This window comes from Hyperoodon ampullatus (genome assembly GCF_949752795.1).
Source record: "Hyperoodon ampullatus genome assembly, chromosome: 17".
Taxonomy (NCBI): domain Eukaryota; kingdom Metazoa; phylum Chordata; class Mammalia; order Artiodactyla; family Ziphiidae; genus Hyperoodon; species Hyperoodon ampullatus.
The window spans coordinates 69,756,763-69,769,361 of record NC_136930.1 but is presented as its reverse complement, the minus strand read 5'-3'; the positions used below and the strand labels follow the sequence as shown (position 1 = coordinate 69,769,361).

The 12,599-nt window shown below is 48.8% G+C and overlaps 1 protein-coding gene across 1 annotated transcript in view; it reads right to left on the bottom strand.

Annotated features, from left to right (window-relative positions):
* The window catches only part of TG (thyroglobulin), a gene marked incomplete at both ends in the record, with an annotated part of 239,988 nt that overhangs the window by 145,661 nt on the left and 81,728 nt on the right, over positions 1-12,599 (bottom strand). Inside the window, 6 exons of the mRNA XM_079722325.1 lie at positions 626-705; positions 1,699-1,810; positions 3,217-3,393; positions 5,257-5,394; positions 9,995-10,075; positions 11,029-11,094. Of these exons, the coding sequence (XP_079578451.1) occupies positions 626-705; positions 1,699-1,810; positions 3,217-3,393; positions 5,257-5,394; positions 9,995-10,075; positions 11,029-11,094 (654 nt within the window). The remainder of the gene's footprint in view (positions 1-625; positions 706-1,698; positions 1,811-3,216; positions 3,394-5,256; positions 5,395-9,994; positions 10,076-11,028; positions 11,095-12,599) is intronic.

Sequence of the window (12,599 nt, the reverse complement as noted above, 5' to 3'; positions counted from 1 at the left end):
TCATTCTTCAGCAGACATTGGAGGTGCAGCACGCTATCCCAGTGACGATCTTAGTCACTGATGAAAAACCCGCTACCTTAATGAGCTTCTGATCTAAGAGGACATCGATGGAGACAGCACAGACCCATCGTGTGCCTAGGGCTATGCTGGGGCTGTGTTTGCATCATACTCCTTGGTCCTCACTCAGCCCTAGGAGGAGGGTAACATCTCTATCCCTATTTACAGATAAGGAAACCAAGGCTCAGAGAGATTAAGTGGCTTGTCCAGAATCAAGATTTAAATGCAGATCATATGGATGGATCCAAAGTTCACCCTACCAAGCTTCCTGACCCACGTCTTGAAAGCTGAGCAGAAGACAGCTAAGTGAGCCATGGCAGGAAGGCTCCTTGGGTCAGGGAGAAGAGTCGTGTAATGATGACCGGGCACTGGGGCAGAAGCCATGTCCCAGTTACTATGTTTACTAGCCGCCTCCCCTCTCCAAGCCCCCACTTCCCATCTGTGAATGAAGGGCACTCCTCCCCACCCACATGAGGAGGTGCTGAGGATTAGATCAGACTGTAGATGTGAACGGGTTTTCTAGACTGTAAAGGGCTGTATGCAGACCAGAGGGAGTTACCATTATTACCTTTTAACTGGGAAACGTTCAGAAAGCCAAAGCCGGTGCAGCACGGGTCCACGTCACACAGTCGTTCACATTCGAAGAAGCTGGCGGAAGGGGAAAAGAGCAGGCCTGAAGGTTTGTGCCGGGCAGGACCTATGGGGCGGGCTGAATCGCCACCACTGACTTCTGGGGGCCTGCTCGCTATGACGACCCTTTCCTGAGTCCAGACACACCAGCTCTGCTCCCGCAGCCCCCATCCCAGCACCAGGGTCCGACCGATCCCCGTTTCCCACCCTCCTTCTTGTCCCGTTTCCTGTCGGCATGGGTGGTGCCCAGCCAGAACTCAAGGCAGACTATCCTGTATCATCTTTTAATCTGCCTTTTCAAAAGCAGATCTTAAATGCCAGCAGCATGGCATAGTTTCATAAACCAGCAACACTTCATAGATCAACAATTCATAGATCAATGACTCTCAAATTGTAACTTCAACAGGGGCAGCTTAGTTAAAACTCAGATTCCTGAGCCCCCTGTAAATGCTGATTCAGTAGGTCCAGGGTAGGACCCAGGAATGCAGTTTGTAAAAAGTCCTCCTGGTAATTCTGATGGGTGAGATCCACAGACTGGTGGAGAGAAACATCACCTTTAATGAAAACAACTGAATTACAGCTGACTAATTAAATCAATAATAAAATATATTTTTAAAATAAAAAATTAAATAAATTAAAAGTCCTGATATGCCTATGGTCCCATTGAAAGTTCTGCTTGCTCTCTGAAATTTGAATGCAGCACAGGAAGACTTTGCTGATCAACTTTATTACAATGCTTGATAACTTGTATTAATTGATAAAACTGGGTCAGGGTTTCCCTTTTGCATCAGCTGACCAGATATTCAGGGCTAAATGTTGTGCTATTAGTAACTGACCTTAGCCATGGTTTTTAGATAGTTACCTCCTTATTACTTTTTTACCCTTTGCTTTGGGTTTTACAGTCTTTTATGCTTGTGCCTTTAACTGATATTATATCACCATCTTTATGAAAACAGAAGGGTCTTAATAATAAGTATTGCAGTGGGGCGGGAGTGAATGGAAACAGCTTACCCATTGGAAATGGATTTGTTAAACATGGGCACTTTGTTTCTAATGGAAATCCCCATCAGCTTTTGGAACGGCAGGCGAGTGTAAAAATTCTTCACCTTATCTTGCAGTACAACTACACAGAGGGAAGGAAGACATTATATTATTTAAGGAGAGATGTGCTGTAGCCATAAAGATACTTTTGTAGGGGGACAAAGGTATACAAACCATACTGAAAGCTTCCAATTAAGATGGCATATTAAACCCATGTACTTACAGTCTGCTCCCACCCCAAATCTCACTAAAATAATAGTAAAGGCATATACCCCCAAGGCAAAAGAGGATAGGAGAGGGGAGAGAGAAACAAATTGTGGAAGCTACAAAAAACACAGAGGAGTAAAAGTTGACCTAATAAATCTAAGAAAGCTGAATTCTCGACTTTTCTGTGGGAAGAACTGAGAAGCAACCCCATACACCTTCTGGAATCCCCAAAAGTTTCAGTATCAGCAGCAGTGGGATGAAAGTGAGCTAAAACAGAATGGGCTGGAAAGCTTCTGCAGAAGCAGTTAGGTCTCCAGAGGCCCTCCTCTTTTTCCACAGCCAACAACTGCCCCTTCCTACCATGGAAGGATGGGGTCTCTCGGGGGTGCCAGGTTGAGTTGTAATGGAGGGGGTACCACACTGAAGCCGGGGGATTTTTTCCAGTCAGCCTACGTGGTGAATATTGAGATCCTCTAATTTTCCAATCTTATTTGGCATCTAAACCACAAGCAGCCAGGCTCACGCCCCCAGGCCAGATATTACAAGATTCCTCTGGAGGAAGGGCCTAGATATACGGACGTGAGGGAGTCCCCAAAGGGTGGCCCAACTAGATTATCCTACAAAGAAAGCCCAAGTCAACAAGCTCCCACAATACACTCAGAGTTTCCCAGTTAGCTTCTGGGCCCGTCTTACATTTAAGTGGAAAAATCAAGGGTCACCAGACACCTGAGAAAGGCCTCCAACAAGGAAGATAGAACAGTAAATGAAAGATCTCAGCATGAAGGAAGAAATGACGACTGGGCAAGGTGAACCCCTCTCCACCCAACTAGCGTCATTAATGTTCTCAAAGGGGTAAAATCAACTTCGATCTTGTTGAAGCTACAGTTGTTGGGATCTTCTATAATAAATGGCCAATTGGAATTCCACCTGCTATGTACAAAGAACATGATTTCTATGAGCAGTGGGATTCCAGAGTGAGATTATTCTCTCTAGTCAATTTGATGCATTTCTAAATGCCTTTGCATCTCTACAAGAAGCATGGGTAACTTTACTTTTAGACATTTTTTTTTTTTTGGCCGCTCCACACAGCCTGCGGGATCTTAACCTCCCTGACCAGGGGTCGAATCTGTACCCCCTGCAGTGGAAGCACAGAGTCTTAACAACTAGACCGCCAGGGAAGTCTATTTTTCAAAGAAGAAGAACTGATCTGGATATCTGTAAAGCCACAGAGCCAGCAGCCCACTAAAAACGCAGTTTGGGTTGATCCAACCAAGCACTCACCTTTCTTCTGGAAGAGGGCACTTGGCCTGTGGGGCAGGATCAGTCTGCAGCCTTTGGGACTGGACTCCATGACATCATCACACACTTGGGCCTCTGGGTAGAGGGTGCAGGTGAAGTACAAGGGTGCACTGTCTGTTACCTCTGCCAGCTGACAGAAAGAGGGCTCCTGGACACAGCCTACAGGCAAGAGAATAGTTGGGTGTTAGTCCTATAGGGAGGCCAGCAGTGGAGGGTTACCTCTACAGGAGCTTCTGGGAGAAATGCCCCGTGGGGACTCTTCCCAGGCAGGGAAGAGGCCCAGGTCAGTCAAGGCTGTCCAGTCTGGAAGGCCCAAGAAACACACTAGGGTTCTCCTGGCTGTGGAGAGGGCCATGCACGAAACAGGGAGTCCAGGTGGCTCTGAAAAAAGGCAAAGTCCAAGAGGGTGAAGGGTCAGCTGGAAACTCAGCAATATGGGAGCAGAGAGGGTAAAATTCCATTGGATCTGCCCAGGACCATCCCAGAGGCAGTCAGGACCTCAGACCACAGGCCACAGGCCACAGAATGTAAAATTTGGGGGCGTTGTGAACAATCTCCCCTGTTCCCAGTCCCGTGTCAGACTTTGCCACTGGCACATGTGAGCTCCCTAATGGGGAGGCATATGGCTGATTTTTATTTTCTCATTCCCAAGGTGAAACACAAGGCCTAGATCATAGCACCTGCGCAACACAGCATGTGCCCGTTAGGTAAAGGATGGATGGATGAATGAATGTATGGATGTATGGATGGATAGATGGATGGATGGATATATGGATGGATGGATGGGTGGATGGATGGATGATAGATTCTGCAAGTAGAGTAGAGACTAACTACATGATTAGCTTCTTTTTTATTTTTTATTTTTTTTATTAGTTTCTGCTTTATAACAAAGTGAATCAGTCATACATATACATCTGTTCCCACATCCCCTCCCTCATGCATCTCCCTCCCTCCCACCCTCCCCATCCCACCCCTCCAGGCGGTCACAAAGCACCGAGCTGATCTCCCTGTGCTCTGCGGCTGCTTCCCACTATCTATCTACCTTACGTTTGGTAGTGTATATATGTCCATGCCTCTCTTTCCCTTTGTCACAGCTTACCCTTCCCCTTCCCCATATCCTCAAGTCCATTCTCAAGTAGGTCTGTGTCTTTATTCCCGTTTTACCCCTAGGTTCTTCATGACATTTTTTTTTTTAAATTCCATATATATGTGTTAGCATACGGTATTTGTCTTTCTCTTTCTGACTTACTTCACTCTGTATGACAGACTCTAGGTCTATCCACCTCATTACAAATAGCTCAGTTTCGTTTCTTTTTATGGCTGAGTAATATTCCATTGTATATATGTGCCACATCTTCTTTATCCATTCATCCGATGATGGACACTTAGGTTGTTTCCAGCTCCGGGCTATTGTGAATAGAGCTGCAATGAACATTTTGGTACATGTCTCTTTTTGAATTATGGTTTTCTCAGGGTATATGCCTAGTAGTGGGATTGCTGGGTCATATGGTAGTTCTATTTTTAGTTTTTTAAGGAACCTCCATACTGTTCTCCATAGTGGCTGTACCAATTCACATTCCCACCAGCAGTGCAAGAGTGTTCCCTTTTCTCCACACCCTCTCCAGCATTTATTGTTTCTAGATTTCTTGATGATGGCCATTCTGACTGGTGTGAGATGATATCTCATTGTAGTTTTGATTTGCATTTCTCTAATGATTAATGATGTTGAGCATTCTTTCATGTGTTTGTTGGCAGTCTGTATATCTTCTTTGGAGAAATGCCTATTTAAGTCTTCTGCCCATTTTTGGATTGGGTTGTTTGTTTTTTTGCTATCATGATTAGCTTCTTGAAGATATGGGTTATGTCCTGTCTTCTGTATCACCCATGACACTAACACTGAAGTGACCCCTGAGTTATGCTATTGAATTTGATCATATCTGTGTCTCAAGAGTTTTTAAACTAGGTCTGAGATGCCTGACCACAGGGTGGAGAAGAAGGAGGATGAGGTCTGAGGATACTTACGAGAAAGACACCACTGATTTGCCTGCTGCAGTGAAAATAGGTGTTTGAAAAGCCAGTGCTGCTGGCTGGGCAGGGATCGGTTTCCATTGACAATGACTTGGTTAAGGTCCACAGGGGAGAAAAGCTCTGTTGTCAAATCTGAAAAAGAAGGGGCAAGTCAACTTCCTTTGCCTTTATCTCCATGGTGAAAATCTCTGTCTCTCTGTCTGTCTGCCCCCCCCCCCCCACACACACACACACTTGCAGGCTGTGTGAGGCCAGAGCATGTCTGGAGTCAATAGGGTTGGGAGTCTGGTCAGGCAGGAAAGATTCAGAAGGTCCCAGAAAGCCCTAAAAATTATGGAGTTGCAAAACCTTAGAATCTTGGCTGGGGAGAAAACTTGGGAGCCATCTGGTTTAACTTTTCACCTAAGGCAGAACTGTTCCCCACGATATTTCTGGCCGAGGTCCCTGCAGCCCTGCATGACATGTCTGTGCCCACCGCAGCCCCATCATTAGGAAGTTGAGGAATCAAATCCGCCTCTTTGTAAATGTGAACCACTGATGTTCCTTTTGTCTTCCGAAGCCACGTGGAAGTTCTAACTTCCTCCCCATGGCAGCCTTCATCTGTGAAGACAGCTCTCAGCTCCGCTCAGCCCCAGCCTTGAAAGTTCCAGCTTTCACATCCCCCACCTCACCCCACCCCCATCTTTATTTGTGTCTTCATACTCCATGATTCTGGCTGAAGGCTCTTCTTGGGTACACCACTGCCCACGGGACAGAAGTCCGAGCTTTCTTCTTGGTCCGGGCTCTACCTGCATTTGGAGCCTCATCTCTGATTGCTTCAACTCACACTCAAGAAACATGTACATTACACTACATTAATCGTGTAGTTAATCGCTATTCTGCCCCCAGAACACTGGTAATTCCAGCTCATCACCTCTCTGCTTGCTGCCCCAGGACTACTGTCCATGCTCACTTGCCCTTTACCCCCTTCCTCGTCACCTGCCTAGTCCTCCTGTGCTTCAAGGACCAACATTGCTCCCTCCTGCTCTGATGTTCAGTGGCTCTATACAGAGGGTCTCCAGCGCTGAGGGACCCAGCACCCCAGCCCAGGAGTAGGGGCACACTTCTGCACCTCATGAGGGCTCTGACTTCCCAGAGGGGCTTTCACTGGGGGCATAAAGCGGATCATGGAATGAGCTGGGGCAGGTTTACAGCATCCCTTAGCTTGGGGCTCTGGAATGAGGGGCTCTACAGCCCATGCATACCCCACGTTGCCTTGGACTGCAGCATCCTCTCAGAAGCCCACTCTTCAGGCCAGTTAAAGCAGGCTCACAAAGGCTGGGTTTCCTCACCAACAACTATCACCAAAGGGGATAAAAGTGTATGAGGTCTGGCAGGGCCAGAAGTTTAGTGCAAACAGAGACCCCAGGGACCGTGTCGCCAGCCCCTCTGTGCAGCCACCGCCCTTTGGGTTATTGCTTCCCATGCTACTGTACCATGGCTGGTCTGCATGCCTGTCGCCCTGCTGAACCATGCCTGGCATAGGTAGGAGCACACACACCACCCCTTAAGACAGCAGAGGAAGAAAGGAAAAACAACGTAGCCAGCCTAGAGGCTCACTTGTAGATCCTGGAGTCACACTTTGTCCTCAGAGCCTCTGCACAGGCTGTCCCCCATGCCTGGAACTCCTTCGCCCAGGTGTTCTCTGGAAATGCCTGGCAGATCTTCCAGGCTCCTCTGAGAAGCCCGTTACCTGCTGGAGGCTGCCAAGCATCCTCCTTCCCTGCAAGCCCTCTGCACTGACACCCCATCGCAGCCCTCACGACCCTGGCCCGCCGTGGCTGGCACATGGGAATTCTCACCAGCCTGGGAACTTCTGAGGGCACCGAGTATGTGCACAAAAAGTGTCTGCTGGGTGAAAGAATGGATACTGTAGCCTCTCAGTTTATCCCTGATGCTGCATTAGGAAGAATCCATTTTCGACTTGGTCTTTCAAAACTTTGCAATCCTCTTGAAGGCCAGGAGGCCAATAGGGGGCTGCCAGCTGGGAGGTTGTTCTCTGCTTTTCTGTGTGTGTCTGAGACACTCGGTGTAACTGCAGTAACCGGAAGCAGAAAGGGGAACATTCCTCGCTGTGCTGTGACTGGGAAAGGCCCTTCTGGGGAGCAGGGAGGAGTACTGGCCAGGGAAGTGAGCCCCACCGCAGGGGAGCCCATCAACGGGGTTTCTCCTGCAGGGGTGTTATCTCCTCAAGTCCAGGAATGTAATCAGCTGGGAAGGGGAAACCCAAGCTGGGCTTTGTCTATTCACCCTGAAGCCCTCCAAGGTCTTCCGGTGGGAATCATGTGATAGCTTTGTAGATGCGCCAATGGCGGATTTTACAGAATGTTCTCAAGTACCAGGAAAACATTCACATTTACGTGGCCGTGAGCAGTCTGGCTACAGCTCAGAGGCACTGCTAAGGTTGGGGATCACAAACGTAAATGTCCCCAGGGCAGGCTGGCCTGCAGGAGTGTAGGGTGCTGGGGGGTAGGGGCAAACCGGAGAGCCACACCCCATGGAGGGGGCAGCTCAGCTCAGCTCGAGGGTGGTTGCCAGGCAGAAATTTGAAGCCCGCGCTGCTAGAGCTTTTCCTCTGTTTTTCTCTACAGAAGCTGGAAATCTGAATTTTTATATAAAATCTTCCAATTTAAAAATATTGGTTCCGTTAAATAAAGTCAGAAGTCTACTCTGCAAATCAAACAGAACCCGTCTGCCCTGTCCGCCAGGGGCCACCAAGACTCAGCTCTCAAGTCCATGCTGTCTGCACCTGGGAGCAGCTTGTGTTCTAGAAGAACCTGGGCCTTGGAGTCAGCTGACCAGGGTCTGAATCCCAGCATGGCTGCTTTCTTAGTGCTGGACCAGCTGAAGCGAGGGCTACCAGGCACTCTCAGCCCCGCGCTGCTCATTGGTAAAATGGGAAGAATGACAGCGATGAGCAGGGCTGTCATAACGTTTGTGCGGTGATGGATTTAAAGCGCCAGAGGCAGGGCCTGGCACCCAGGAGTCTCAAGGGGGAGCGGGCTCACTGCGGCTCCCCTGCCTGGTGAGCTCACTCCCCCTGTCCCCGTGGCAGCAGCGAAACCTGAACAGCAGCCATGGGCTTGGGAGGCTCCCAGGACACAACCAATATGCCGATTTGCCAGTGCAGGCAAAGATTGGACAGGAGACGGGCCAGGTCTCTGTGCAGGAGGGACCCAGCTAAATGCCTGCACCTGAGAACAAGAAGGGGAAGGCTCCTGGGTGGGTGCCCACTCCCCCACTCCCCCCAGCTCGCTGGCAAGACTGAAGCTGCCACTACAAACCTCTGAAGGTGCAGAAGGGAATAGCCGCTAAGGCATTTGGACGGGAACAGGCACTGTGACCCTAGCACGACCCCCAGCTGGGATCTGCTGTCCGACAGGCAATACAGGAGGAGAGATGGACTGGGGACAGAACCTTCGGGAAGGCTTGCTACGAGCCAGGCTCGGTGCTAGGATCATAATCCCAACTACCACGTAATAACAGCTACCGGTTTTTGAGCACCTGCTCTGTGTCACGGCAACTTATAGGATTACATCCTCTAATCCCGTCTCATGGGGACTGCTATTACTCTCATTTAAAGAAGGAGAAACCGAGGCTCAGAGAAGATGACTCGGGGTTGCACAGGCAGATGGAGACAGGGCTGGGATTCGAGCCCTGCTCTCCTGACCTGAGGGCCACACTCTGAATCAGGACACAGCCCTCGAGCCCACAGCTCTATGGACACAGAGCGAACTCATAACTGCTGAACAGCTAGTATGGGATGAGCCCCAACTGTAATGATTTATGTACATGATCTCATTTTTATCTGCACCAAAGCCATGGGAAAGGGAAGAAACTGCCCTTGTGTGGGCATCTGGGGATATCATGTACCAGGCAATGTGCCAGGTGTCTTCCCTGGTATGTTCTCTATAAGAAGATAAGTGGAAAGCAAGGTACGTTCTACACAGCAGGAATCGAGGCTCATAGGAGGTGAGCAAAGTACCCGTGGCTGTGCAGTTCGTAACGAGTTGCCAAAAGCCGCGCCAGCCCTAGTGTCTCTGCTCTGCAATGTGGTGTTTCTCCCATGGGTGTGCTGTCCCCCACCACCGTGCTGCAGGCTGACCTGCCTCCTCTCTCCCCACCCCTTCCTCCCCTCCCCTCTCTCTCTCTCTATCTGGCTCTCTTTCCCTCTCCCTCTGCCCCCCACCCTGACTTTCAGCTCCACCTAAGGAACAACTGTAGCCTCGAGCAGTGGAGAAGCCTCAGACACCACACACACTCTGTCCCTAGGAAGCTGTGGATTTACATCTTCCACTGCATAAAATGACTCTCTCTCAAAAGACCCTCATAGACATCTCATTCATTAAACAATTCCAGAACATGTACATTTTGCTTACATTCTTCAGCATGTACATAATTGAAGGCACTGATCACCTTCAGATGAACCTTGCTCTTTAATGGTTTTTTGCTGGATTTGTTATTATGGTTGTTTTCTTTCTCAGCAGCAGTGGTGACTTTGCAGTCATTTCACCTTACTTTTTGTGCCAATTGCCCCTCTGAGGAGCGGTCCGTATTTACGAAATGGATAGAGGGGGTCCATGGCTGCAGAATGAAGTGGTGTTCATGGGTCCACTCATCGACCAGCCCCTTGGCATCACCATCTGTCTCCACAGGCAGACACCAAGTATATTAAGAGCTTTGGGGTGGGTACCTGTTTCTGCTGGAGATGCTGGCCTTGGTTCCACAGCCCTTCTGCACCCCATAGACTCAGACCGAGACCCCATGTCAGAATCTAGGAGAAAAAAAAAAAAAAAGGATTGCTGTTCTAATATTGGGGAGGAAAAGGGGAGATATTCCTCTGGTCAACAGAATGGTAATGACAATGTAGGAAATCCTCATGGTCCACAGCCAGGTGCCCCAATACAATCTGGAACAAATCCAGTGGCATAGGTCTGCATTCTTTGGCCTTTTGTGGAACATCAGCCAACGTCTCCATAAGGTAACTATTATTGTCCTTGATATTGGAGGAGGGAAGTGGTACAGTGGCCGAGATCTTCCTCATGCCTCTCACCCAGCACCTAGGACCATGACATGTAATGATCCCCTGCCTGTCTGCTCCCTCCTGAGGCTGGGGCCCTTTCCAGGTCAAGGCTGTGCCTCACTCATCTCTCTCACCATGTTAGACTCATCCCACATGCCTTTCACAGTCCCTGGCTCTGAGAAGGCACTAGGTCAATGTTCATTAAATTCAAAGGAGAACAAACAAAGCAGAAAAGAGATGCCAAATATGCATTTCATCTGAGCCCAACCTGTCCCATGAACCCACGGTAGCATCAGCTCTAAGCAGGAGCCCATGGCACACCCACCTGGGGTCCTGTCCCTCACTGAGCCTTGGGGAAGGAGGGGCCTGCGGCTGAGGCCCCCTGGAGAAATGCTTCCTGTCGTTTGCGGTGGCCTCAGGGCTCCCATCCTACTAACAAGGGCAGCTTGTGGTCAATGAACTTGATCTCACAGGAACCAGTGCTTCCTTCCTTCCTTAGGTTTCCACACTTTTCATTTTTGTTTTACACTTTGGTATCTTATCTGATGAGAGTTGGGGCCCTTCTATCCACACAGAGCACTCACTTGGAAAGTAAATCTCTACATTGTCTCTCTGGGGAACAGAGTGCCCTGTGAGTGAGATGTGGGTCCAGACCGTCTCCTGTGATCAGTGTCCTGCTCACCCCCTCCCACCACAGAGCTTACCTTTCCAGAGATAAACCTGCTGGAAACTGGTAAAGGTGCTCTGGTTTCCTTTCAGGGGTGTCACACCTGCAAAGAAGGTGTTTATTTGTATGAGCTTGAGTGTGCTTGCTCCTACTGGGGACCCACCATGATCATAGCTGCATTACCTCCCCGACACTGGCCCCTCCTGGGCCTGAAACTCTGTTTCCCACACAAGGCACATCCCAAAATCTTCTCGAAGCTTTCCTCCAGCTGCTGGTACAAAACCAGAGCTGGCCAGAATTACGGATGTTAGCATAACTGATGCCATCTTGGGCCCCTACAATCCTTTCTGTCCTTCCACTGACCCTGCCTAGGGCTATACTGTGCCATAAATCACTTCTCTGTCATCAAGAGCTTTGTAGTTAATAGATACTGTTTAATGATCATTAGGTCCAGGTGGCCTCTATGCTCTGGTAGACTCCAAACAATGATGAAGACCTTGGCTGATGTATTCCCAGCACCCATGAGACTAGTTACCCATTCATAAATCTTCACTTAGGAATACACGTCCTGTTTCCAAGCACGTACCCCCATACTCTAGGTTAATTATAAAATTGTCCTGGAGGCTCCTCAGTAGTGCAGAGTGCAGCTACTAATGCTTCCAGATCAGTGATGCTCAATCCCCATTCCACTCTGTGAGTAAGTTACCCTATAATAAATAGACGCATTGATTATTTAGAGCTGCCTGCCTCATTTTACAGTGTCAAGATACCGTCTCAGTTCAGTGGGCACTTTTCGTTCCCTCCATCCTCCAAAACCAGAGCCCACGTGTCTTTCTTAGAGCATCAAAGGGACTATTGTGGGGAGGGGTCAGGATCCTGTGACACTGAGAATCACTTAAGGAACTATGGATTGGTTTAAAATGAACCAAACTCATAGAAGACCCAACGGCTGTGTTAATTTTCCTTGTCACTTACGTCCTCTGAGACTCTTGCCCCATTGGCAAATGGGGATGGTATTTGTGAGGCTGGGAATGTCTATCTTCAATCTCATGCTCGGCCATAATTTTCCAGCTCCTTGAATGTACTGTGTGCTTCCAGGGGCTGAGAATGGGCCTTATTCCTCTTTATATCACCCACACCTATTATTATCCCTGCCATAGAACCAGCATTCAGCACCGTAATGAATGCAAAGACAAACGAATAAGAAAACAAAGCAATCAATGATTTTCAGAGCTCACCAAGCAAATGCAGAGCCTCATCTGCCCAATCACAAGAAGGCTGGCCACCAAATTCGTCCTCCTAATGCAGACTTCTGATCCTGCACTCCATTCCCCTAAACTTCCCCAGTTCAATATTGTTGATGGTGAGAAGATACATAGAACAGAAGGAAACCTTATCCCTCCTCTTCCTGGCTAATGGTTTAGACTGTCCAGACATCGTTCCATGCCTTCCACAGTAACTGAGTTAAAATACCCCTGTTACACAAACAGCCCTGCAGACTCTGGCTTATGTGATCTGCTCTCTCTGTAATCAAGGCTGCAGGAACACACACACATTTAGAACTGTGGGGCTTTGGCATGGAGCCTGACTCTCGAGGGTTGATGGGTG